The sequence below is a fragment of the Aythya ferina genome (genome assembly GCF_964211825.1).
Source record: "Aythya ferina genome assembly, chromosome: 8".
In the NCBI taxonomy this organism is placed as follows: Eukaryota; Metazoa; Chordata; class Aves; order Anseriformes; family Anatidae; genus Aythya; species Aythya ferina.
Window position 1 is genome coordinate 27,185,016 of NC_140304.1, and position 27,147 is coordinate 27,212,162.

The 27,147-nt window shown below is 41.9% G+C and overlaps 1 protein-coding gene across 1 annotated transcript; it reads right to left on the reverse strand.

The window, feature by feature from the left end:
• Positions 1 to 393: 393 nt before the first annotated feature.
• NRDC (nardilysin convertase) lies at positions 394 to 26,726 on the reverse strand. The gene is made up of 31 exons (XM_084527832.1): positions 26,395 to 26,726; positions 22,062 to 22,383; positions 21,795 to 21,876; positions 20,764 to 20,917; positions 18,980 to 19,053; positions 17,465 to 17,560; positions 16,480 to 16,602; positions 15,476 to 15,533; positions 14,443 to 14,516; positions 14,179 to 14,248; positions 13,722 to 13,799; positions 13,146 to 13,266; positions 13,006 to 13,064; positions 12,321 to 12,375; positions 10,844 to 10,948; positions 10,467 to 10,590; positions 9,840 to 9,926; positions 9,062 to 9,181; positions 8,253 to 8,304; positions 6,918 to 7,068; positions 5,714 to 5,841; positions 5,223 to 5,385; positions 4,507 to 4,538; positions 4,071 to 4,209; positions 3,554 to 3,601; positions 3,144 to 3,196; positions 2,449 to 2,532; positions 1,649 to 1,739; positions 1,220 to 1,336; positions 896 to 985; positions 394 to 611 (listed from the first exon to the last, which is right to left on the reverse strand). Exons 1-31 carry the CDS (start codon positions 26,721 to 26,723, stop codon positions 414 to 416), a joined length of 3,477 nt encoding a protein of 1,158 aa, XP_084383958.1. The 5' UTR covers positions 26,724 to 26,726; the 3' UTR covers positions 394 to 413.
• Between the last annotated feature and the right edge of the window lie 421 nt (positions 26,727 to 27,147).

Here is a 27,147-nt window from a genome sequence, read left to right on the forward strand (position 1 = left end):
AGTTAAAGCCTTGGGGTGCCCCCCTCCCCCCACTGTAATTCCTGCAGGAGAACTACAGCATTCTTCCTGGGAGAAGACGTACTTACTGCTCTTAACTGCTACAGCACTGGAGGAACGATGCCCAGGACTGTGTGCGCACAAAGGCAGCCCCCACCTTCAGCCAGCTGGAAAGGAGAACGCAGCATCTCTCTGGTGGCAGGGGACGCTCACCCTTCTCTCCAGCTGGAATTCAGGGCGCTGCCTTGTTGGTGTGACCGTGGGGGATTAATGGAAGGTTGGCTGAGGACTGCTTGAGGGAAGCTGCTTTGTCCCAGCTAACGCTACAGCCCTGATTTAATAGAAATAAATAGGTTTGGACTGGTTGTTGCAGAAAGCACCTGTATTACACGTTACTGCAGGGCACAATGTCATTTTTATTTTAAGATCTTATGGTAAGGGAGAACGTTGAGAGTTGATGTATAAGCTTTGATGTCCTTGATGGAAGTAACATTAGTCATCAGGGAAGATGGGGGCAAGAAAGTAAGATGAGGTATTTCACCAGATGAAGAATTCTGTACTTCTGAGACAGCTGTAACCTCTGCATCCCCTTCGTGCTTTCCAAAGCCAACCACCTGGAAAAAAAGTTAACATAAAACAATTTGGCTCTAAGATGCTGTAATATGGGTATCGTTCAGTGGTCATCTGCCCTGAAAATTAAATGCAGATACTTCAATGCAATCTACAGGACAGTATTAGTTAGACAGGTAGGAAATATAAAGCCAGTAGTGTGGCTAACAACCAGAGGAAAGGTTAGACAAGGTGACTTCTGCCATCCCTTACTGGGATAACCCCTCTGAGGTTATCAAAGCCTGGCATGTCATAAGATGGTAACAAAGAGCTAACGAGAAATACTCACATGTACACTGAGCACTTTCTTGTTATTGCTTCTGTGAGCTTGAAACCAAGTGACCAGGTCTGATTTTGTAACAGACTTCAGAGCTTCAATCTGAAACGCAGAGGTTTTAAATAGCACAGTGACAATTCACGTCATTTTAAACATAAAAATGGTTTCTCTACAACAGCTATTCTGTTAGACCTTTTAAAAATAGCATATTTCTACTTCATTATGTTTCTAATAGCATAAAACCAGCTACTTGTGCTTTGTATTTAACACTGCTGCAAAAAGCTTCATGCAAGCGTTCAGTTTGGCAGCGCTTGACAACAATGAGCAACTCCCTACCTCACGGGCAAGCCTGTCAAAGAGATACTGCTGGGTCACAACTTCATTCCAGTTCCTGTCGACTTCTTCTCCAAGGTGGGAATCTTCACATTCTTTAAGCTTTATCAAAGCTGTAACCTATATTTAGGGAAAAAAAAAAAAAGGTTTGACAGGTTTCAACAACTTCAATTTACATCTATCAGCCACCTTTCACTGAAGTTAAAGAAAAACCCAAATGACATGCACAAGACAGTTCGTTGTTCTCAAAATTCTCTGGAAATGTCCAGGGGCAACTATTTAGAGAATGAGCATTGCATGCAGCAAGAGCCAGGACCTAAAGGTCAGTCCTTTTGTTTAGGACCTCAGAAAAATATTGGCTCAGTGTAACCGAAGCCTTCAGTTTTAGGTGTCAGCAGTTAAAGGAAAAAACTTCTCATGATCGACTTTTACCTGGGTGCTAAAAGCTTCTTCAGTTAAATGCTTGATTTTCTCCTCAAAGCAAGAAAGGAACTCCTCTATCTTCTTGTCAACTAATTCAGAACTAAATGAGAGTTAAAAAATTAAATCAGCTCAGGCAGAGAAAAAACACAACAAAAATACTGAGAGATAAGGTAGCAGAACAGTCCTCAACCAAGGGAATGTTTGCAGCAGGACAAACAAAGCTCCCACATCTATGAACACCACCATTTCTGTTTTCCCCCATACTGAGGAATAAAAATAGTGCTCTGATTTTTATCTATACTGAGTCCTGTTCAAACCCAGAGATGTGATATAACCAAGCCACATGAGGAAGAGCTGCGTGGTGCAGGGCCTGCAGCATGCCCAGCAGCAGCACGCGCTGCAGGGTGCTGTCAGGCCCCAGCTGCCGCCCTCAGCCTTGCACATGAATAGAGCAGAAGTTGGTGGCCTGAAGCAGCTGAACGTTAATGCCACAAACTCTGAATGGGAGTGGGTGCGCTCAAAAGTGCAAGCAAAAGCCAACTGAAGTCAGCTGTCATTGGCTCCAGTAGAACAAATAGACGGTTAAATGAAATCTCTCAGCTGGCTGCTGTATAAATACACCACAAAATACATGTAGACATGGTCACACGTAGTTTGATACCTCACGAGACAAATGAGGCCCAGATATCACAGCCTTCACACAAGGGCTGCTGACCTCCTCCTTCAGCACCACTTCCTAAAGCCACTTGCTGTAAGTGCCCTGCAGTGAAGCCTTTCTTAGTCTACAGCAGCCACAGTTACACACTTACTTGTATTTAGTTGCCTGGGTTGCTACTGTGACTGAGAAGCCAAGGATCCCAGAAGTATTCCTGCAGGTGGGGTACACGTGATAGCTAAAAAAAATAAATAAATTAAAAAGTCATTCCACAGGAACAATTAAATTTTCATTTACAGGATATGGGATAAGTTAAAACAGTGTTGGTACTACACCAACAATCTCATACAAATTCTTAACAGTCTTATTCCCATTATTTCCTGCATCAATACACTTCTGTGTCTTCTCATTTTTTGGGAAACCCTTTTAAGCTTGACGGAGTAACTGCTTCTGAACTCATTTGCAGGAATTACCACACACAACAATAAGGCTGTGAAAGGCCTGTTCCCCTGCTCCAGTTACGCGGGGCGGCCAGGTGCCTCTGAGGGAGTCCTGCCACCGCAGAGCTGCTATGGCAGCAGCCCTGGGGAACAGCGAGCTGGTTTAGGAGGGGAAGGAACAACTTTGTGCTGAGTAATTCCAGGTTAACACACCAGTGGCAGACACCAATTGTTATGGGACTCCAGAGCAACTCAGCTGCAGCTGGTGTCAATGGGTGCCTGTGGCTTTAATGGGTTACACGTTTCTGTTCCCATTGCAACAAGGCAGGAATTAACCACTGCAAGGGTTAATTCCAGGGCTTCCAGATAACAACACTGGGGAACATCAAAAGCATAGAGCTGAACTCACCCAAGGGTCTGCTTGGTTCTCAGGAAGTCGAAGCAGGGCTCCTCCATGTGCATCTGAAACAAAGCAGATGTGTCATGGCAGGGGTGATGCTCCTCTGCAGCTGCCCCTCAGGCTCAACCAAGAAACACAAATCCCAACACAGGAAAAAACTGCACTGCTGCCTTTCCAGCTACACCCGCTGAATGAAGAAGGGTCTCAGTCTTTGGGTCAGTAAAGAAAACTGCTCCAAGCTGCCCTCCCCAGCAGCCGTTTGGGTATCCTGTCCCAAATGCTCAGAAGTCTGATGAGAATGAGCAGCGGGCACACGCTCCCCCCTTCATACCATTGAGCCCCCAGGCCTTATCTCAGCTCTAAGCACCATTTGCAGGTACAGAAATGTCACGGGTTGTGAGCCATGACGGCTAACTTACCACAAGCAGCTCCATAAGGGTGTACTCCCTTAGGCTCCTGGCACCTGACTACAAAGAAAAGGAAGAATTTCGGATGATTTCATGGAGTTAAAAGCTGCAGCCCAGCTCAAGGTGACAAGTGTGACGTACATCAGCTGCACTAAAGCATTAAACACATCTCACAGCAGGGACAACCGAAAAATGCTTGGTCTCTGAGGGGGCCCAGTACTGCCTGCAGGACCGAGGTGGGGGGTTTCACCCCAGGACCATGAGCTCAGTGTAGGGACACCAGGAAATAACCACAGCACAACGCCAGGCTACAAGAACAAGGCCACAAGTGGAAGGTGCTGCCTTCAGGAAGTGCCACATGCAGTGAGAGCACACCTGGTTTAGCCAGGAGGGCCAAGGGTTGTGTTGTGTTCATGCAGGGTTTTGGTGCACTCTGTAACATCGTTGTCCAGAAACCTCTCTCAGCTGAGACCTACGTAACACTACAGCACCAGCAGGTACCAGAGGGACACACAAAGCTGACACGTACCTGGTAATACACCGTCACTTCCGAGTTGGCATCCCCTTTGTTGAGAGTTTTCACCTTGCAGAGCAGGTGTGTATTTGGCAGATCCACCACCCGGAACTGCACAGGGCAGGGGTGGGCCAGAGGAGCGAACTGAAGCTTTCTGAAGGGAGCACAAAGAGCAAAGTGTCAGACGCCTGCTCACGTCTCAGCCAAAACCAGCCCAACACCCAGACATTTACACTCTCACACTGATACTGCTTTCCCCATCCCCACACCAGAACAACGTCCTGCTTAAAATGCCGTGAGCAACGGTCACCTCCTGAACTGCCAGCAGCGCTGTACCCTGGGAGGGAGAAAGGAACGTCTGCACTGCTCCCACCCCAACCCCGTTCTCCAGAAAAGAATCCTGACTTCAGTTACAGTTACCACATGCATGGTGCAGGAGTCAGATACTCACTGAACAACGTAATTCAGAAAATCCTTTGCTTCCTAGGAGAGAAAATACAATTTTTATTCATAAGAGAATTATTAGCCCCATTTCACAGCCACAAACAAAATAGAAAAGAGTCTTTGGTCAGGTTTTTGTTTTTAAAAAACTTCTCTGCAAGGAGAATGCAGAAGCCTGAGGAACAGCAACAGCCAATGCCACAGTAAAGGGTGCACACAAAGGGCCCCTCTCTGGGACCAGAGCTGGAGCTCCGGGAAGGATCAAGGAAGAGACACAGTAAAACTGACCAGGACCTACAGGGGTGCACAGGAGTGCAAAAGGAGCTTACACGGACATCAGCTCCACCATGGACATTTCTCAATATCAAATAAATCAATAACAATATTTATCAATATCAGTACTACATCAAACTATACAGAATGGTGGCAATGGGGGGAAAAGGCTGCAGGGCATATTTCTATCACATTTTCCCCTTAAATCAAATTCCTGAAAATAAAATAAAATAAATAAATAAGTGGGCAGCTATGAAGACCCCTCAGAGAGTCATATGCATGAGCATTCCTGAGTTTTTGGAGATGAAGCTGCCCTGCACCAGCAAGCCTCTGGTTTGTTGGTACAGAAGAGGCAGTCAGCTTGCTGGTGAGCATTAGGAGCTGTTGCAGCTGTGTTTAAGTCCATTTTCAGAACAAGTTCCAGTGCAGCTCAGCTCCTGAAGCTGTACTTACTCTGCTCGTGAAGTTTCCTTGTACGAGACCCTCCACAAAGAGCTGTGATTTGAAAGCCTTGACAAAGGAGGAGAGGGACTCAATGGAAAGGCCATTCATCAGCGTTTGGTACTTGTCTATCATGGACCACCTGCTGTGTTCTAGGATCAGCAGACGCACATCCCTGCAATGCAAGAAAGGAAAACAAAACCACAAGCCATCAACAGCTGCTTAATGCAGGAGATCCCATTTCTGACCCAGGAATGTACAGGAGACAGGGGGATGGCACCCAGGTGCACTGCCATGGGCTCACCCTGCCCTGCCTCAGCACCTGCTGCTGTTGGCTGCAGGTGGCTCCAGAACGGCAGCTACCTGGGCGTCCAGTCTGACCGCTAACCCTGGAACAAATCTCCAGGAGCTCAGAGCAGCGATTTCTGAGCTCATCCACTCAACCCCACACTTACTGTGAACAGTTACTGTACAGCCACCTCTTGCCCTCCCCCAGAACTCACTTGGCTAGAGTCTCGGGTTTGATGAGGATGTTGAAGTATGTTTTCTTCAACTGCTCCGTTATCATTTCAAAAACTGCTGGAGTAAAGCTGAAGTCAGACAAGTAATCAATGATGAGCTGAAATAGAAGCTGTAAAGAAAACAGTTTAAAGTCATTTTTCTGAAATGACAGATTTAAACTTATTTCTATATAATAATTAAAAAAAAAACATTGATCAACACAAAAGCCACTGTTACTAAAGCACATTCCTCAGTTCTGCTAGATGCTTTTCACTAAATAATTATACACCAAATTACAGTTTCCACAGGATAGCATTTTTAGTCAGTGAATGAAGTAAGCTCAGTATTACAAACCAAGAGGAGCTTCCACATTCTACTGAAACAAACCTAGCCTTTGACTCCAACACTACTGATTTGATGTTCTAGTTTTTCTTTTTATCACTGGCCAGCACAATGAGATCAGAACAGAGTGACATTTGTGATTAAAAAGGATATTTGGAGCATGCTATTTACATCTCTGTGTTTTTCTTTTATATCTCATATTAACAGGTCTGAGAGATGATGGACAGTCCTGTTAAAGCTCCACTCAAGCCCTGCAATGGAAGCCTAAGGAAGCTTGGTGGTTCTCTGCTCTTCCATCTGTATGTTCTCTCCATTTGTGCTTACCAGGTGTTACATGGCCAGCGTTCACAGAATGGGATCAGGGATCCCCCAATCCTTGTAAAGTCCTAACAACCCAACAAAGAAAAATGGCATCCAAAATAAGCGTGTTCAGAATCTGTATCTCCAAAATGAAATTGTAAACAAAGCTATTTTCAGACATTTCTCCAGACAGCATGCAAATAGCCTTAGCTTGTTGACAGCAAGGCTCTAACTCTAAAAGAATATGGGAGACTCATCTCTCTTTTTAACAGAAAAGCTATTATAGTCTAAATGGAGATCCAGTTATTACTTAAAGGAAGATTTCTCTTAAGCCAGGCAAAAGTAAGTAATTTGAGCTTCTGTAAGTGAATAAAATATATGTAAGCCATGAAAGAGCATTTGCTGCCATTTCATGTATTTGAACAGGGAAACAAGTTTCCCATTTAAGATGCCCCATCTAAACATTCTAAGGTCTACCCAGCCAAGCTCCAGCTGCAAGGAGAAAAAGCACATATGCAGAAAAGAAGCATCCATAAAAGTGTTTAGAAGATCAGCAGTACTTACAGGTAGTTTATGATTGAATCCTTTCACTCGAATGATTAAGCCATGCTCTCCAGCTACCAGCTTGTATTCCAACTGGGCGACGTCTGCTTCATAAGCTGGTTCACCAAGATTGTGGGAAAGGATGTTTACAAACGTATCAAACAATACTATGCTGTGGGGAGAAAAGAGCAGAGGATTAAAAAAAGAAAAAAAAAGAAAAAATGAAAGAATAAAAGGAGGAAAAAAAATCAAGGCCAACAAGTTTGGTTGTACACAAAAGAAATTCTCTAACAGAAATGAATACTTAAGTAAAAGGAGATTCAAAACCAATTTTCAACAAATCTGGAAATACAAAATGCAAATTTCCCTTCATCCAGAATGCACATGACGCTACTAAAAATTATTTTGACATTCAACTATTCTTTACAATGAATAAAATTCCAGCTTCACATGATTTTAGATTTCTTCAAAGTAGACACACTGACACATTGTAATGTGCCAATGCTTGAAATGTTGAATAATCACAAAAAAAAAATATAGATTTTTACACTTTGTGTAAAGGAACAGAGGACACACTTTTGTGTAAAGGAATGGAGGATAGCCAGTCTCTGTTTTTTTTTCTGAAAAAGCTTCTGCTATGCTTAAGACTTGAGTAATGAGATCATTGTCTACCAAGATGTAAATGAATAAATAAATAAGTTACAGTGAATTGGACTGCAATGTGCAAATTGCTGTCCTGTCCTCTTTCAGATTTTTGTTACTGCCTGGATTCCAATTCAAAGTTCAAACTAATAAAGCCCTGATGAAACCAGATTCATACAGATATTCCTGAAACATTCTTCCTGCAGGTCTCACGCGGCTTAGGATAAAACTGCTGTGAAATTTGTTACAAATAGCAATGCTAGTCTAAGATCAGCAAAAGCATAGCATGGGCAGAGCTATAACCCTGAGGTTTGTGGACCAAAGGGTTCTAAATGCTGCCGTGAGTCCCTTCACCTGCTCCTACACGCTGCCAGGTCACTAGTTTAGACGTGACTGTGCAGTTTTCAGGACCAATTCGTTCTCTAAACACTTCCTTCTGGCATGCACCCTGCTGCTGTTACATTATTTTTTCCAGTTGTACTGGGGAATAACACACCACATCTCAAACACACCTCTCTGCTACAGTAACCAACAGCCTGCTGCAAAACCACTCTTGCCAAACTGCAGAAAAAAACTAGAAGGAAAGTGCAAGAAGGTGAGAAAAGGAACTGGAATTTTCTGTTCCAGTTTAAAATTAGTCTCTTTTCATGATTCTTCACTATGTATGGGCCTATAGTTATACTGCAAGCTATGCACAAATAATGTAATCCTTACTTCTCTGCAGACTGCTGTATCAACGGCGAGATCAGATGGAAACGAACATAACCTGGTGGGGAAAAATGAGACTTACATGAGCAATTGTATAACAAGGGACAGCTTTCCAAAGTGATATATATCCATCAGGTTATTCTTTGGTCACAATTCAAGCCTGATGAAAATGGTCATTGAGCTATAAGAACATATTTTTCTTTTATTAAGTCATCATCAAATGCCTTCTCTTTTCCACTTCAAAAGCTTTCCTTAAAAATACCAAATAATAACAAACATAAAGCTGCACTTGGTAGAAAACTAACTCACATGGTGTGGCCAATAAAAATCAAAACAACTCTAAGAAAATTCCACAAAATATACATTTAACAGACTCTAAAAATAATGACATTCTGCTTAAAAATTTGCTTGAAAAAAGCAAAATATTTTCCACATTTGTCTCAAAGGCAGGCTGTAGCTTTCTCTTTCTGTAGAAGAAACTACAGCTTTTTTCTACGATGTTCAAGTTCCTCTCAAGCCCCAGTCTCAGTAACATATTCTATATGCCAAATTCTGTCCACAGACAGTAGAAGAAACCAGTATTTTTCAGTGATTCCACCTTTTAATCTGAGTAATCAGCAGGGTTTCTTTATTGCAAGGTAGTTTACCTGCTTCTCTTTTATCGTAGCTAATAAATATATCAAAAGGACCATGGAAGAGCTGGTAGTAAACACTTCAGTATAAATGGTGAAGACTATTGTGAGTTATTTTCCTTGAAATAAATTCCAGCTGGTAAAAATAGGGACTTCCTGTTCTTAAAGAAGGCATTCATTTACCTTTAGGGATTTTGAATTTATCATCCTTCCTGTACCAGAGACAGCCTTGTTGTGTGCTTAGTGTTTTGACTGGATATTCTGTCTCAGGGCAATCAGCAACTTTCAAAGCGAAGTCAGTGGCTAACAAAAAGAAAAAACAAACCAAAACTAGAAGTTAGAGGGCTTCACAGACACAGCCAGGCTATATAAATAAAAGCCTGCAAATTTATCAGCAAAATACATTTTTCCCCTCCCAGTTTGTTACATTATACATGACCGCATATGTTTCCCTGGGCCCAAAGAACATTTAGAGTTTCACAGCACTGAAAATGAATGACCACATGAACACCAAATGAAAAACATTTTTCAGTTTTCACACCAGAATACTGGCTAGGCAGAAATGGTAATGTTCTATATAGGCTGTAAATTATGGGTTTGTATTTTATTTGTTTTTTGGCAACAAAGCCAGATGCTATTTACATACTTTCAAAATGAGAAGGATTAAGCAAATAAAATTCCTCTATTTATGCATCCACAGTTCTGTGTTAACTCTCACAGTCCACAGGTTCTGTGGGATCTGTTAGAGCTGTATGATATGCAAGTTTACGTACTAGAAAAAGTCAGTTCCCAAATTTATACATAAGAGAGCATTAAATGAAATTCAAGTGAACACAGCTCCCAGATATTTTAATTTTCAAAGTCATTTTGATGCTTAGATGGAAATAAAGATTGTTTCTAAACCACGTTAAACTCAAACAAATTACTAGGGGAAGATTTAATTCATGCTCAGGTGCCTTACCTATGTATTTGTTTTCTTCTGGAAGGTGTAAATCCTGATTTAATTCAAAGTCACTGGCCCATAGATCACTCCAGTACTTGTCAATATCTATTAAAAATATGAAATGCATTTAGTTCAGCAGGAAGGCTAATGCTTTCCTATTTCCTAGACAAATCATCTCATCTTTTAGTTTGTCTCTATGACCATTTGCAGTATTGTAAGAGTTTCTTCATGTCACCTGGTTCATCACAACTTTTTCTAAATCTGTTCCTAACAGCTCCCTTGGAGTAGGACTGAAGCAGTCCTACTCACAATTAAATCAGGCCTGCCCACATTAGTAACCCAGCTGCCAAGCCACCCTGTCCTTCATTGTGTGTGTTCATTTCCCTGTTCAGGACTTGAATTGCAGCCAAGTGAAGGGTTCACTGGGATCCCTGCCTCCTTACAACTGTAAACCAGGGAGCAGGAATCAACTGACACTAAACAAAGAACAATTACAGGAGGACAGAGTACTTGACTGATGATGAAGTCAAGTTAGCACTGAGGATTCATTTCCCTGCTTCCATGTGGTTGCATTTTGTGTTGTTACCCTTTTAATAGCTCTAATGCATACATCACACATTCTTTATGTTTCTGTTGCTGTTTTACCTTCCACGCTGTACTGTGTTCCAAACCACCTCTCCTTTAGATGACATTGGCCCTCATTGGCAGCAGACAGCAAAACGAGGTTGGCTCTCTGAGGACTGAGCTGGTTAAGGGCATCAGCAATGATCTGCAAGTTCAAGACAACACTTCAGTTCAAATGCAACTGTGGCTCTGCCTGACCCAGCATATAGACATCATAAACTTACAAAAAAAAAAAAAAAAAGAAGAGATGTGCTTTCTGAATATAAAAAGTGATTCAATTAGTACAAAACCTGTGCCACCAATATGCCTAATTGCATGCTTATATGTGCCTATATTATACAGTATGCCTGTATTTTCCCTACATCAAAACATGTAATCAGAGTTTAAAGAACATTTACCTCAGGCTTGTATTCAAACAGAAGCTGGTCTCCTGTCAAGAAATCCTCCTTCTGAAACAACTGCATGTTCTCACAGAGGTTTTCCACATAGTCAACTGGATCTGTCTAAAAACAAACAAAAAGCTTTTTTTCACATAATCAGAAAACTAAAATACCAATTTTCTGTTTTAAGCAGAGCTTGATCAGTCAGACAAAAAAAAAAAAAGAAACCATTTGAATTGTTGAATTGTGCATTTTGAACATCTGCAGAATGTTTTTTCTGTTGATGACAAAATGAGCTTTTAAAATACCTTTCTACTCATGCCTATTTATCTAAACTACTGTGCTGGGGAAAGCTTTTGCTAGAAGACAGGCAGTTCTAATTTTTTAATAATTCCATTTTGTTAACAAATTCATAAAAGCTGTATTGCAATGAAAAACAAAACAAAACACCACATTTAAAAAATGCACTTGGCAAGTGGTGGAAACTTGTTCCTAGCAGAAAAATCCTCTACTCTGTTATGTATTACTTAGGGTTATTGGCAGTGGTCCCTGCTGTCTGTATCACTTGCAAATACCACTTTCCTCTGTTACTCAAAGGCCACTCAAGACACTCAATATCCTCCATATGCTATTTTGAAGGCAGAGTTACAGATGGAAGGATTTGCTAAAAACGATGTTTCTAACATCCTGATGCTCAGTGCAGACTGGCAGATCTTAAAAGTGTCTGAAAGGACTTGGAGTATCTAGAAAGAAAAGAAACTCTTCCGATATTTCCTTCCAATATTTCCTATTTTTTTTTGTCCTTCCTGCATCTGTGTACTTTAAAGAAACCAAGAAAATTCAGTGATGTTTTCAAGCCATATATAGAATATATGGACTTGTCTTCCCAAAAGTTTTAGCAACATTGAAAAAAATGAAGTTACCTTGGTAGAATTTGTATTCCTTGCTTTTTCATTTTCTATCTTTAATAGAAACAGCTAAGATTTTTAATAACTATTATATTAATAAGCCAAGCAAGCCTTAACACAAAACCGAATTTATCTGTGTATTGTTCTAAGAGCAGACAAGGGGATCATTAGCATCTTAGCCCTTGTGAGGCCAGGTCACTAGCCACACCTTTCATACAACACTGCTTTTCTGTTCCTGGAAATCAGCAGTGCAAAAACAGCTTAATAGCAACAGAAATTACAGAAAAAATACAGAAAAGCACCAGACAGTTGGCAGAGCTCTATTAATGGGCACAGAACCTCATACAAAAGGGTCTGATTACTGGAAGTTGAAGAGTGCCTACGTAGATGACCAAAAAAAAAACAAAAACCAAAAAACAAAACCCAATTTGTTGAGGACAATTCTTTCAGAAAAACAACCTCATTATTTTAAGTGCATAATCCGTTTCTAGTCATACAGAACTTTGAAAACATAGTTCAAAATTTAAATGAAAAAATATCCTGTTTATGCTTTACCTATATGCCAACAGAAAACAGTGGATGAATACCTGTTCCTGATAGTGAAATTCATTAGCTTCGATCTTCTGGATTTCTTCCCATATTCTGTAAATGAGGGAGGAGAGAATAAGTAGATTTCTTCCACTACTTCATAGCATTATTGAGAAACTGAAAAAAACAGTCATCTAGGAAAGGAATCAAGGGTGAGTTTCTCTGCAGTGATTCATTCTGGCACTAGACTTAGAAGCAATCTTACACATACTTCCTTTACCTCCAAAAGGACATTTCACAACTAGCAATAAGTTCTGCTATTTTCCGAACAGGCAGAGACTTAACTACAAGGAGTCAGATACTGATACCAAATTAATATAAAGGCTAACATCAGAGCACCACGGACTTCCACAGATTTTCAACAAAATTTATTTAAATCAATGCAAAACCACACCCTACATCTACAACTAGTTCACCTTATTAAAATTAGGAATTGATCACAATAAACCAAACTAAAAACACAAGGAAACAACCATGAACATTTAATAACTTCATTTGTAAACTTAAATACTTGTAACGTTTCCCACACAGCTTTTCTACTGACTAACTTTTGTACTGACAAGCTTTACTACTGACCAACCAGCTCTACTCTAGTAACCCACCAAAACACATAAATGCTACAAATAAAAGGCTAATGGAGAGGAATGGTCTTGCCAATAGCTGATGCAGTGGCAAACCACTTGCCTTTTATCTGGCCCTCTTTGCTGCAGCATCTTCACATACTGAAACACAACATGAGCCACCTGCAAACAGAAAGGAACAGATTATTCTTTCCAGACATTAGGAAAACAGTGCCAAATCAAGTCACAGTTACAAAAACATACCTCATAGAAGTGCTTGTAACCTTCATCAGTCAAAGTTATGGAAATGCTGAAGATGGAGTAGGTAGAGTTCTGCTCAAATCCTGTCTCACCATTTCCTCCATATAATGCAAGAGCCCAAAATCTGTGGAAGAATTAAAGACACTTATTAATTACTCATTTCAGCTTTATCTAAGCTTAGTTACAATTAGCATATCATAGCTTTACTTCAGTGGCTTCCAATTTGTTACCAGGTCACACAAAGTTTTTCAGGATAAAGATGTGAACCTCAGGATACAGAATTTAAGAAAAAACATTTTTTTAATTTAATTTAAGAAAAAGCTGAGTTACCTTTGGGACATCTCTTAAAAATCAGTCACAGATGCTACTGATCCACAGACCACAAACCAGAAACCACTTATTTCTCACTTGGGACTATCATCAATTTAAAGAATATCACTACAAAATGCTCACAGAAAAAGGCAGACTTGACCCACCTTTATATATTAAAAAAAAAAAAGAAGAAGGATCTGTGAGAAATAGTTTGCCTTTATTTTAATCATACCAAAGCATTTAATTACTAAGCTTAAAAATACATACTTTTTCCTGAGAAAGGAAAGAACACTTCCTTTGCCTTCATGTCCCACCAACCAGGAAATATAATGAAGAGGCTTCACTCTAAAAGAAAATTTAAAAATTAAATGCCAAGAGGTAATACTTTTTAAAGGAGGAATTCAAATCACTGTACGAGCAGCTATAATACAGTTTCTTTACGACAATTATTACATTTTCAGGTAGCATTAGGATAACAAGCTACGGATGTGGGAGTTCAGAACATGATGACTGATATGAGTCAGAGAGGAATGACGTTAAATCAGTTGTGCACCAATTTATAAAAAGAACCGCATTTGCATCAGTTCAGTTCATTTTAAAGATGTTCTCCTAGCCGAACCAAAGTAATCTAACACAAATAAATGTGATTCTTTGGTTTCTTGTGAAATCCAGTAAAATTATTCACAAGATAACATGGTAGAAGGAAAATACAACATCACGTTACCTGTAATACTGTTCTTGTGGTGGAAGGGCCCAGGTGATACTCAATGAATGAACTTTCCTGATTGGAACAACTAAACAGAAATAAATTTACTGAATATAAATACATGATTAGAAATAGGAAAGAAATTTTAAATAATGCAGAAAGAATGGTTAAAAGTTATTCAGAACCACACAATTATTCTACAAAACACATAGATCCTTTCAGAACACAGAGGAAATATGAACGTATGTATTCAAAATATTCAAACAGACCTATTTTACTTACCTCTGTAAAGCTTGTGAAATTCTGGTGTGTCAAAAGGCTGAGTCAGATGGCCAAAGCTGGGTTTGGGCAAACCACTTGAAAGCAAAATTAAAGTGTGGTGTTACTGGCAAAGACTCAAGGCTACACTGAGATAATCACCAGACGTCAGCACAGAGGCGGTACACCGGACAAGCAGAAAATGGCCCTTAACAAAGGGTGCAATGCAGGATCCACCCAAGCCAAACTGGAAGGAACCCTGTCATTCACTTGCACTCTGCCAGCACAACAGAGCAATTACCCAAGATTTAGACACCCTGTCAACTCCTCCCTCTCCTTCCCTCCAAGGCAGTAACAAGAAAAAGCTTGGCTTTCCCTTTCCCTGTTGGGAAAGCAAATGCAGTAAGAAACTCAAGATGGATTGTCTTGTGCAGTAGGAGCAAGAGAAGGACAGGGGTGAGAAAGACAGTTGTCTCCGCATAGCATTAGACTTTTACAGGAGCATTTTCTATGCACCACAGAAATAAACATCAAGCAACAAAGGAAAATGAAAGGGAGAATAAAGTTATTTCCAAGTTAAGGTTTTGCAGAAACCTCTTTTTATATAGCACATGGTGGTGAATTATTAAAAAAAAAAATCAAGTCCTGATCAGTTGCCACCTTAATGACAACATTTAAATTCAAGATACCATCTTATTTTGTTTCTAATTATTTTTGACACAAAGCAAAAATAAGAAATATGAAATGATAATCTACTTTTAAATGATTTATCGTAAAATCAAGGAGTGAGCACAAATTAAACAAACACTTCTGCAAGTTAGCACCACACAGCTTGCAAGTTAAATGATTACTATGCATAAACAAAATCTTCCTCAAAACAATTAAACAGCAGTCTTTAAGTTTCAGAATTAGCCATTTTTTTTTATGGATAAGGATAAACAAATGTTAATTTCTTTAACATATTCTATAAGAGATTTAAAAAAATGAAAAGCCCTGTGATTTTAAGCACAGATAATTTTATAATTTTTAATACTTCTATGCATCAAAAAAATCTTACTTATTTGGGATCTCAGAGAAGATTTCTGTCACCCACTTTTCCAATGTATCCAGTGTTTCTATTGAGGAAATAAAAAATAAATTTAATTTCCTGAAATTTCCTGAAGACAATTTTTTTCTCTTATCTCACCAGTTATTTTAAAGAGACTGCAAGTCAGTACATATTAAAATTGCAAAGTTACAAAGTATAAGCTTTAAACTGGTTTGAGTCATTTCTTAATATTCACTATGTCTGTTTTTGTATACTATTCCAAAAAGTGGGGCTGATACTACTAGGATTTAAATTCTGGTAGTACCTGGTGTGACTGCGAACAAGAATTACTGACTTAGGGATCTGAAAAATCAACCGTACTTGCTAGATGCATCCAATCATCCTATGTCCAGTACATATAAAGCAGTTTTCACGGATGGGAACTGCAATAAGTTTTAGGCTCTCAACAAAACCCCTAAGCACAAACCTAACTTGAACTTACACAACTTTATTTTCAACACAACTCTACACTACCCGCTTAACTTGTAAGCAATTTCTTTCCTTTTGTCTCAGCAGAAATAACCCATAGGTCTGAAGTTCTCTGCTGAAACACAATTCTATTTGCACAGAATTTTTCAGTCTATGAGTAAAAAAACTTCGTAGTTTTTTCCCAGTCTGTTATTTCAAAACCTCTCTTGAATGAGCCCCAGCAAGGAAAGTAATTTTCAGTGGTTTGACTCTACAATCCTGCAAATTTCTCTTTTAAATATAACTAAGGTTTTACCTTCTGAGTTTATATGGAACTTATTCATCAGTTTTAGTTAAAAACTTCTCGAGAAGTGTCAGGATGGTAATAAAAGAGCACAATTGCTGAAGTCTTGTTTCATTTGGAAACCAGGCTAAAATCCACATCTAAATACCTCCTGCAGGACAGGATAATCCACTAGCATGGCTTGGGCTAAAGCTGAACTAGTTCTAAGAGCACTACCCCAAGAGCAGCAATGAGCCTGTTTATAAGGAACAACAGACGTTACCTTTAGATTGGACAACTAAAGTCATATAGTGAGCAGAGTAATGGCGCTGCCAGAAGTCCCTCAGCCTGGTGTAGGTATCAATATTATTCATTTTAGGCTCATGTTTGAGCGTATCTGCATTACCTGTAAAAGTTAAAAGTGGTTAGTCAAGACCAGACATACTGAGAATTTCTTCTCTCCTGGTCATGGTGAGCATATTAAAAGTACTGAGAAATCTGGAGTTAGAGGAATGTTAACCAAAATTTACTTTTTTTCCAGTTTCTAGGACAGCTGGTATTTCTAGGACAAGAGAAGGCAAAGTCCTCCTGTATTATCAGATCACACATACCGTGTACTACACAGCTCATTGTCTGTTACCAGCTTGCCAATGGAACTTGCAGAGCAGGGGAGGGGAAAAAATGATGTTTCGTATATGTCACTACACAACTTTCAAAAAATGATCTACATTTCAAAGCTGGCCATCTTTATTACTCATCCCACTATAATTTATATACCCACCAGCATCATGAAAGTGAGAGAGTTCTCAGAGGGACTCTACTGCTCTACATAGGAAGAACAAGCTTCCCTTCACTCACATGACTGAAGGTCTACTTCTGCAACCTTGACAGTGAATTATTTACTTTGAAAAGCCTCATTAGACTAAAATCCAGGAATATGTTATTTATCCATGGATTTTTAATAGCAAAAACAAGCTTAAACAAGACAAAGATGACTCAGAGAACACTGCCTTTACATTAGCAGAAAGTTACGTGACTCTACGCCTAGGGCAACCCAGCTCCAACATCAGCAAAAAGCAGTACCAGAATGAAAAATATCTTAAGAAGCAGGCAGCTGCTTTTATTCCCAATGGCTTTGCTGTGAAATGAGTAATTGCTCTCATACTTCTGAGAAAGGGTAATGCTCGCTGTGATAAGACAGCTCGTGTTAGTGCATCTTATAAAGTATTTAGACTTTTAACCACTTAAAACTTTAATTCAGAACTTACCCCAAAAAAATTTCTTCATAGGATGTCCAGGCCTGGCAAGACTCCCAAACAGCATCTCCTTTCTGTTTGCGTCGGAGGGTCTTGCTAACTGATACTCTGTTAAAGATTTTGCAGTGGCATGAATCAAAATTTGAGGTCATGTTCCCATGGGGAAAACAAACAAAATCAAAAACAAAAAACATAGATGCAGCCTGGAATATTTTTGTTTTAATGGATGATGAAATAGTGAAATAGGATAAGAAACAAGACTTGCTAGCAGTAATGAAAATAAGCCAAGAAAAGAGAAGAGAAAAAAAATGTAGTTCATTGCTGAGAAGTAAAGAAAGGGATAAACAGGAAAAGCATATAAAGCCCCAGCCTGTCCTGTCTGAATGTTCTCAATCTGTTAAATTTAATGGGAACACAAGGCCATCAATATTCTACACTCAGGCCCTGCACAAAAAGCCAGAGATCAATTACAAATCTGTTCCTCCTGCATAACACAAGGAGTAACTTCTAGCATAATAATGAAATGAGAAATTGAAAACTGAGCAAGATAGTTTTCAAAAATGAAGTTTTGCAGTTTACACTAATCCAAATAAGGGATTTTCTGCTGAAAATTAAAAATTTACCCTCTCCAACTGCATGTTCTTCTGGTAGTAAGAAACATGCACAGCAGAGCTGTAAACTCTTTTGGTCAGGTTATTCTGCAGCCAGTTCAAGATGACACAGTTACCTGACAGCTCACTGCTACAGTGTCAGTACAAGCCAAGGAGTAAAACTGCATGATGAAGGTAGTGCAAGTGAAGGCATAAATTAGCTTAAATTGCTGAAGAAACTACACCTTAAATCACAAGACAGGTCCTTGTTTATACTGACACTTAGTTAAATGCAAAGATCAAGTTGCCCATTTTTTTTTAAATCAGAGAGAAAAAAGGCTTCGAAACCATATTTGAACCAGTCAGTGTATCTGCCAGGAACAGGTTTTTATTCTAAAGCAGCGAGCTTTTATAGGCAGTCTGTAAGTATTCATTATGTATTAAAAAAATCAAGTGAGCACTCCACTCACTTCTGTGCCAACTTCCTTCTGTGAAGCAAATTTATAGTTATTATAGGCATTAGGAGAACGAGACAAGTACAGTCACACAGACTTACTGTATTAATAATAACAAACACATAGGATTGGGGGGAGCACTGGGGCTGTGCTGGAGCTACAGGCATGTTGTTCATTAAAAACTACACACATGCTTATGTAATTGTCCTACCAGTTACTGCCAAATAACCTAGAATTATTAATTATCAGTACAAAAAATAAGATAGTAAGCTCTATCAGTAATGGCACCATGCTCAGTCTTTCTCCTCTAATAGCCACTGGTACCCATGAAAGTTAAGAAGAGATCCAAGAGTTTAATTTCTCTGTTGAGTTAGATGAACTTGACTGAAGTGTTCAGAAAGGTAATCCCAAATAGGAAGCAATAAGCAATGCTACAAAATAGGTCTTATAAGATTTAAACGCACAGAAGAAGAAACTCTTACCACTATCTACAGCCTCAACTTCTCGGTCTATTGCATCCCTGATCATTAGCGGATGAATAAAGAATTGTGCCCACCTATGAAAGAGAAAAATATGTGCTTTTCCTCAGTGTTTTTTAAGATAAAGTAAAACAAACAACAAAACACCACAACAACTAAACTCAACATCTATTATTTTTAGTTTATAAAGTTGCGTGCCTCACTACAAATTATGCAGTTCTGGAGTGTATTGTCTTAAGGAGAGATAAAAGCCAGTTCTCTGATAGCATCAAAAAGCAAAGGGCAAGGCTGCTGTGCAGGAGGAGGGCATTTACATTCCAAAAACAATCACACCAGATCAGACAAGTGATCCATCTAGTCTGATTGTGGCTCTAACAGTGGCCAGTATCAGATGCTTCAGAGGGAAAATGCAGAAAAATCCTGTTGTTCGTTACGAACAACATAACCACAAGGAAGTTTCTTCCTAACTCCAAATAAAAAGAAATGTTGATTTATGACCAGAAACATAAGTTTTTATATCCATTACAATTTCATTTACTATAAATGTTCAGACACCTGCAGATACATCTCTTCTCCTATACCCCTAGAGAGCAGATCAATGGCAAGGGACACATCTGCAGTGAATGGAGACAGCAGAAGGCTGCTAGACAAACTATTATTTCTATTTTATTTGTACTTTTTCAATGTTTCATGGAACTTGCTGAAGCAAAATGTTAGCAGGAATACATTGCTGACAGAGTTCTATGACTACAGAACCAATTAAACTAAAGACCACTGAAATGTAATATCTTTCTTTAATTCCCAAGTTGACTGAATGAGCAGAAATCACCAGCAACATCCACTTAGTTTCTTTGTATGTTATCCCACAGCTGACAGAACTCCTAATTTCTATGTTTCCAATACACCAAGTGAGCTGTTGTGACCAACTGCAATTATATTTTTTGATTCTTTCTCACTTTCAAACACCTAAAGCCTGGACTAATCTGTGAATGAAAACTGAATTTAGCCTAATAAAGTAAGATTAAGGCAATACTTGGCAAAATGTGCAAATACTAGATCTTGGCTTCATCAGAGAAATATATTTTGATCAAAGTGAATTCACAGTGGAGTCTGCCTTACTTTCCTCCTGAGCTAAATCACAGCATCAGGAATATTTGGCTGACATGCCCTCATGAATGAACAATTTCTTCTCATGGAAGGAAACCACTCCAACAGGTGGAGCAGCGTTGTCCTAACGTACCTCACAGCACAAAAGAGCAAGGTAAGTACTTCACCCCCAAAAGATCCACATTTCACTGAATAATCAGAATTGGGTTAAATGTACCCTTTTGAGGCACGTACACCATACCACAACACTCAAGGCTACCCTCCCACCCATCTTGATAGATTAGACTTGGAAACAAAATAATCAAAAGCCAACCCCAAACTCAGGACAGATACTCAACAGATGAATCATCAGGATTCTGGGGGCACCTCCCCTCCAAACAGCTGTCGCACTGGGTAACATTTCTCACTTCATCAAAGCCACCAGTTTAAGAATGGCAAGACAAAGAGCTTGCAGTAAGACTTGCAAATGGATCCTAGGTAACCACACAGCAGCTACCGCAGGCACTACAACATCAGTCAGATAGCCACAAGGAAATCTTATTTCCCTGTGTTTGGTACCCTCTTTTGTAGTACAAGTCCCTGTGGGGTCTCTGTAGTACAAGTTCAGCAGCAGCCAGCCCCAAAATAAAGAACTGACCACCAGGGACACGCACACACCACCAGCACCTGCGGGCAGTTACCTATCCAGCGCTTCCTTGAAGTACTTCCTCTGCACATCGAACTGGAAGACCGTCCGCTCACAGTCAGTTGAAGCATTGTCACTGCCCCCGTGCTTCTTCAGGAACGCATCGAACCCATTCTCATCTGGATACTTCAAACTGCCCATAAATACCACTGAAATGAAAATCAGCCAAATTACCACGACCACATGAATTTGTTAGTCCTCACTGCAGCAAGGAGCCCCCCAGCCCAGCTGACACAGCAGCTCCGAGCAGGCATTAACACACGGTCCCTGCAGGGATTGACTTTGACAGGGCCCAAATCCAAGGCTAAATTGAATTCTAACTTCTCACATCATTTTTGAACATGACGTAGAAGACCATAGCAGATGCCAGATTCAGGTTTGGAACCAGCAATGCCAACAAACAGCCTGAGGGTGTGATTAGACAAACCATCCCCCAGCAAGAAACACAAGTTACATCTTCTGTACTTCAGCGCCATTTCTACTGCTCATCTGCAACAACCCAGGCTAAAACATACCTTTTTTTTTTTTTTTTTTTTTTTAAACACAAAGCATTTCAGAACAACATCAAAATTAAATAAAATATGCAAGAACTGAAGGTACACTCCTCTAGCAATTAACAGAAGACCAATAATTGGAGTAACCTGTCCAATAAATAGAGTAACCTGCCTTTAGCAGAAGGCCCAAATAGACAGCGCCTTTCTAGGTATGACCGGACTCAATAGGTCACAAGTAGCCTTTATGGATATGTCTGGTCAGAAACTTCACAGCATTCATCCCCACATTTAGTGGTTAACAGAAAAGCGTACATTTGGCACAGCCTGCCAAAGGGAATGAGAGTCCCTCTCCCACATTAAGAGTTCCTGACTAGATCAGTATTTTTATAAAAACACATTTATTTAACTAATAAAAATAAATTCTAGGTAGCTGAAATATGAATTGGCACTAAAAATGCCATAGACATCCAGAGCTAGATATCCCTAACTTTGCACTGCAGCTGGGGAAGATGAAACAGAGGCAGATACGTACTATGTTCCAGGAAGTGTGCTAATCCAGGCAGATCTTCGGGATCAGAGAAGCTGCCAACAGCGACGCAAAGGGCTGCTGCAGACTGAGAAAATACAACAGTCTCAGTAAACGCTGCTTCAAGAAATACTTTGGGAAAATGACAGACATGTAAATCAATCAGGACAGGCATAATAAAAAGAATGACTCTGAATGCCTAATCACAAGGTTTCAGAGCACAAGAAGGTTCTGTATGTAATATTTTTTCACTCTATAGCTTTAAATACATACCTGCTTTTCTGTACAGCCTCTCTTTCTTGTCTCTTCCTTTTCAGCTAGCTCCTCTAATTCACTGTCATCGGGATCATTGAAATCCTCGTTATCTCCATCATTGTCCTCACCCTCATCCCCCTCATCACAGTCCTCATCATCAAACCCTTCTCTACCATCTTCGATCTCAGCTCCAGAGTCGTCATCATCTTCATCACTTTCCTCTTCAGATTCATCACCATCCTCTTCTTCTTCTTCCGAAGACAATGCAGATGGGGCACCCTCCAAGTAATTCAAATCCGAAATCAAAAGTGCACACAGGCCATTCTGCAGTTTGATATACCTGAAAGAAAAATTGTTTGCAATGAATGCACTCACTTCCCAAATCCGAATTCTCAGAAGCACAGAAATTTCCACATTTCCCTTCTTCAACTGAGACTTCCCAATGAAGTAAGGGCAGCTAAGAAGGTGAGCAGATTCAGAATGGAAAAGCAAAAATACTCTTCTGATATTTAGCAGCTGAAAGAAGCAAGCAATTCAAGATAGCAGCAGAAGCCCTTCTGCCCATACAGTTAAGGACATTGATTGGGCTTTTATTTCTCTCTGTGAGATATCTGAGCTATTAGCACCTGGTTAGAGAAAGCTTAATGTACTCAGAATAGGCAAACCCAAACTTCAGCACCCTATTATGCTTGGCAGGCTCTTGGGAACATATATTACATGACAGAATTAAGATCTTTGGTTTTGCCTCTAAGCAGGCCCTGGAGACTCAATTTTATTTGATTTTATGAATGCTTTCCATCAGATGGGATCCGCAGATTTGCAGGCACATGTTAGAGAGGAGAAATCTCCCCAGCCTTCAAAAGTCACAGTGATTTGGGTGGGTTGCCATCAGGAGTCAACTGACACAGCTCTGTGTTTACATCCACATGTGGACATCCCTACATAAATTAGGTATGTACACGTGTATGTATAAATCCCTATCCAGCACCCTTCTACAGCTCCTCAGGCTGATGACAGTTAGTGCTGATACTTTGCCTGACCAGAGCTCTCAGCAGTGAAAGTTCATGCCAGATCAGGAATAGACACGGCCACACTTTGTCACGTGAGGTGGAGCACCCTCTTTGAGAGCTGCTGCGCTGCAGAAACAAAGGAATTATGGATCGAGAAAATACCTGATCCAACCTAACACTGGTTGTATCCAATCCATTACAAACCCTGGTGGTGTAAAACTAACCCACGGGCTCATCCCGCCTTCCCAGAGAAATCTGAACAGCAGAGTAAGTTTATGTCAGATGAGAACATTACAGCGTGGTCACTGTTTTAACTCAGCAGCAGAAATTTCAAAGTAGATTTGCAGATCAAGCTACAGGGTAAATACGCAAATGAAAAGTGAAATGTGTGCTGTTTGATTTCCAAATCCACGGTTCCCAAAAGCTCTCCCTTCCTGTTTCATGCACTGCTATAGTTATGTAGTTTCAAAGTTTGCACCAGTAAGAGTGTGTGCTATTATCAGTATTTCATTTCAAAATCTGAAGTCAGTGTAAGCTTCACTCTTGAACAGAGATGCAAGACACTTGCTACAGCTCTGCAGCCCACAGACCTGCTGCACGGAGCGCTTCACCATCAGCTGAATTTCACAAGGAAATATATGGGTGAAAGCAGTAAAGAGAATATCATGATTACACATCACACTTCTTAGACTATCAAGTCTACGAAAAAAGCTGAAGACCAAACATTTAAGAGTTGTGTTGAGTTCAGGAATTGTGACTGCTCCTCAGATGTGGAAGTAACAGCACCCACTCTGGCCCAGGGTTTCAGAATGACTAACACACCCACCACGTGTAGCGCAGGACACTGAACAGCATGAATTTGATCCAACCACATGAAAGCACAGTTGCTTTCTTGTTGCTTTAACCCACAGCAGTGTTAATGTGCAGAGATGTTGCGATTAACGGCAGAAGGCACAGATAGCACCAGATCCATGCTAAGATGTCTGGGTACAAGATCAATCATCCACACGTTTGGAATGTCTGAATAGCAACGTGCTCGTACCCTACGTCTCATTATGCAGCTGCAGCACTCCTGAGCATACAGCAAGGGCCCTACAAACCAGATGCACTGCGTGCTCGGGTGCTTCAGGCTCTGGAGAACTCCAAGCAAGAGCCCCAGATGGTGCAAGTCAGCGCAGGTACAGCATGTCCTCCAGCAGGCCCAGCACCTTCTGCACCTCCATGCGTAGCTGTCCTCAGCTTCCACATCCCACAAAGAGCACTCAGTTCCCTGGGTCAGTACAGGCACAGAAGGCAGAGAACAACCACTACGGTGCTATTCCTCCACAAGGACTGCCATAAAGCTGCACAGCCAGGTGTACCAGAGGCTCTTATTTCTCCTTTCCCCAAGCAGCCATTAAACTAAGGCAGCAGGCAACACTAATTTGACATTACTCATCTTCAGGCTTGTCAGTGTTACATGTTAGCACGGAAAGCACGGTAACACTTTAACCATGCTGCTGTCAAAGCGTCTCAGATTCCACTGAAGGAGCACCTGGAACAGTTGGGGCCGTGCTGAGCAGAGGCACCAACTAACAGCGGTGTTCTTTTCTTTTTCCGTGTTTCAGTCCAATGGAAAAAAACAAGTGTAATCAATACAGAAGTATCAATTAGTATGCAAAATGCAGTAAGAAAAACGCAATCACATGTAGCAAGAGAAGCAAGCGTAGTCCTATTGCTTTTTAGAAGGACTGTACAGACATTGATACAAAGAATCTGTGACATATAAAACTCAAATTCTTAAAGATACATCCTGGGTAAGCTGGAATAGCTTGCTGTTCTCACACTGAGATACTTTCTTACATCAGTGGTAGGCAGTTAGGAAAATACTGAAATACGTAATAATGCACAGTGAACACTTAGAGAAATGTCTTCATTTTTCAAATTACACAAAACAAGCGATACAAACTCATGAAATCCCATATAAAGATGAACTTAAATACAACAAATTTTGGGAAAAAATCCAGTTAACTACCCACTCTTAGCTCTGAGAGACTGTTCCATCAACAGAAGCAATTTTGGTTATGATCACTTCTGCCCCAGCAAACTCACTTTTGAGAATACATTCTGCAGGCTGTCAGAATTCCTCTGCTTTTATGAATGGTGTGTTTGAGATGGTAATTCAGTGAGAAGTTGTTTTAAGATCCATGTTCACAGAGAGAAATTAAATCAACTGTGAACGGCCTGCAGCATACATCAACACCAATGCAAGAACAGAGGAGAGAAACTGTATATACATCATTAAATCTCATCTTTAAATTTACTTAGAGGGTTCGGAACACAAAGGTATACTTTACTTTTAGCAATGCTGTCTTCCTAAGGGAGACATTTGTGTCTGTGCAAGGCTCGCTTCCCATACACAGAAATCAATCTGAAAAGACGCGACTCCTGGCTTCCAGCTGGAAAAACGTCTGTTAAGTACAGAGAGCAGGATATCTGAGAGACGTCGGTATTTGTCTACTCTATGCTGCATGCAAATGTGCTCTCCAATTCCCTGCATGTGGAGGAGGTTCCTGAGCCTCACAGCAGATTGCCAGTTTTCAGTGGACTTCCCAAGCTTCATCACACTGCCATTCCAGGCAGCAAAGGCACAAGTTTCCTAACCTGACAATCTCTGTAGCTACAAACCGCAGGAAAACACCTCCTGCAAAGCAGCGTGAGTGAGAATGCCAGCAGGGGAGGCAGGCAGAAACGGGGAGGAAGGAGCAGGGAAGTAGGACCAGAACAGAGGAAGTTTTTCCCCAGAGCCAATGGGCACAGCCCCCGTGCAGCCAGCAGGGAACTACAGCCCATGTCACTGCGAGTCCACAATTCAGCTCCAGGCTGGGCTTTGGGGAGACAGTGGAGGTGTTATGAAGGGTAGAGCTAGAAGAGCACATCTCGCAGAGGCTGGGTAACCTGCCTACAGCATCCCTCGGAGAAGGGCTGCCTCACACCGGCCGCAGCACTCAGCAGCCTCTCACCCAGGCCCAGCTGCTTGGGGCCGGGACATTTCTCCGTGCTCCTGGGGGTTTGATGGGAGCACCGAGCGAGAACACCACCAAAATGGCAGCGCAGGGTCCCCGCTCACAGCTGTAATTAAGCCTGGAACCTCTCTATATGGGAAGAGTTCCGCTGCTGCCGGTTTTAGCCTGGGTTTCAGCTCGGCGCCGCTCCGGGACCCCCCCGACAACCGCCTCCCGCTGGGGATCAGCGCTCCTGGGGCCGAGCTGCCCGGAGGGGGGGGGGCACGGGAACCGCACCGGGCCCTCACCGGCAGCGGAGCCGGCCTCCAGCCCGCCCAGCCCCGTCCCGGCGCTCACCGGTACTGCTTGGGGTCGCTGGGCGATTTGACGATGTCGGGGTCGCCGAGGTTGGCGCCCCGCTCCTCCTCCTCGTCCCCGTGAGGCGAGCGGCCTGCGGCGTCGCGGCCCGCCTCGGCGGCCTGCTGCCCCCCCGGCACCTCGGGGCAGCCGCCGCCGCCCGCCGCCTTGTTCCTCCCGGGCATGGCCGCCCACAGCGGCCGGGCCCTGACGAGAACCGGCGGCAGCCGCCGCCCCCCCGACACCCCCGGCCCCGGCCCCGGCCCGCTCCCGGTCCCGGCCGCCGCCGCCCGGCCTCTCCTCACGAAGGCTGCCGCGAATCTGCGCATGCGCGGCCGGCCGGCGGGCCCCGCTGCCAGGCGGGCTGCTCCCGCCCCGCCGGGAAGTGGCGGTGGCGGTTGGGCGGGCCCCGGCCCCGCGTCCCGTCAGCGCCCGCCGCGGCGTCACGTGGGGGAAACGGGGAGGCCCCCGTGCGCTGCGCGTGGCCGGAGCGGGCGGTGATTGGTGGGGGTGGGGAGGAACCATCGGAGGGGGAAGAAGGGGGGAGGCGACTTTTGGGGATCAGGCGATGGGGGGAGCGCAGCGGGGTGAAGGCAGGGAGGGAGGCAGAGGGGATCCCAGAGCCCCGCTCTCTCCCATCGCGGTCCGGCATCGTGGCCGCCTTCTGTGTTCGCCGACACCCGTACCCCCCCCCTTCGCCCGCCCGCCCGTTGGTTGAGTCCAACCGCCCCTTGCGGAGGCCGGCCCAAGCAG

Bases quoted from the DNA above. Each gene is read 5' to 3' on its own strand.
- NRDC (XM_084527832.1), bottom strand. From the start codon at position 26,723: ATGCGCAGATTCGCGGCAGCCTTCGTGAGGAGAGGCCGGGCGGCGGCG. The intron at 5,386-5,713 runs GTGAGTTCTGGG...CTTGCATTGCAG, and splicing joins AAACCCGAGACTCTAGCCAA to GGATGTGCGTCTGCTGATCC. The intron at 986-1,219 runs GTAGGGAGTTGC...TCTGCGTTTCAG, and splicing joins TTGACAGGCTTGCCCGTGAG to ATTGAAGCTCTGAAGTCTGT.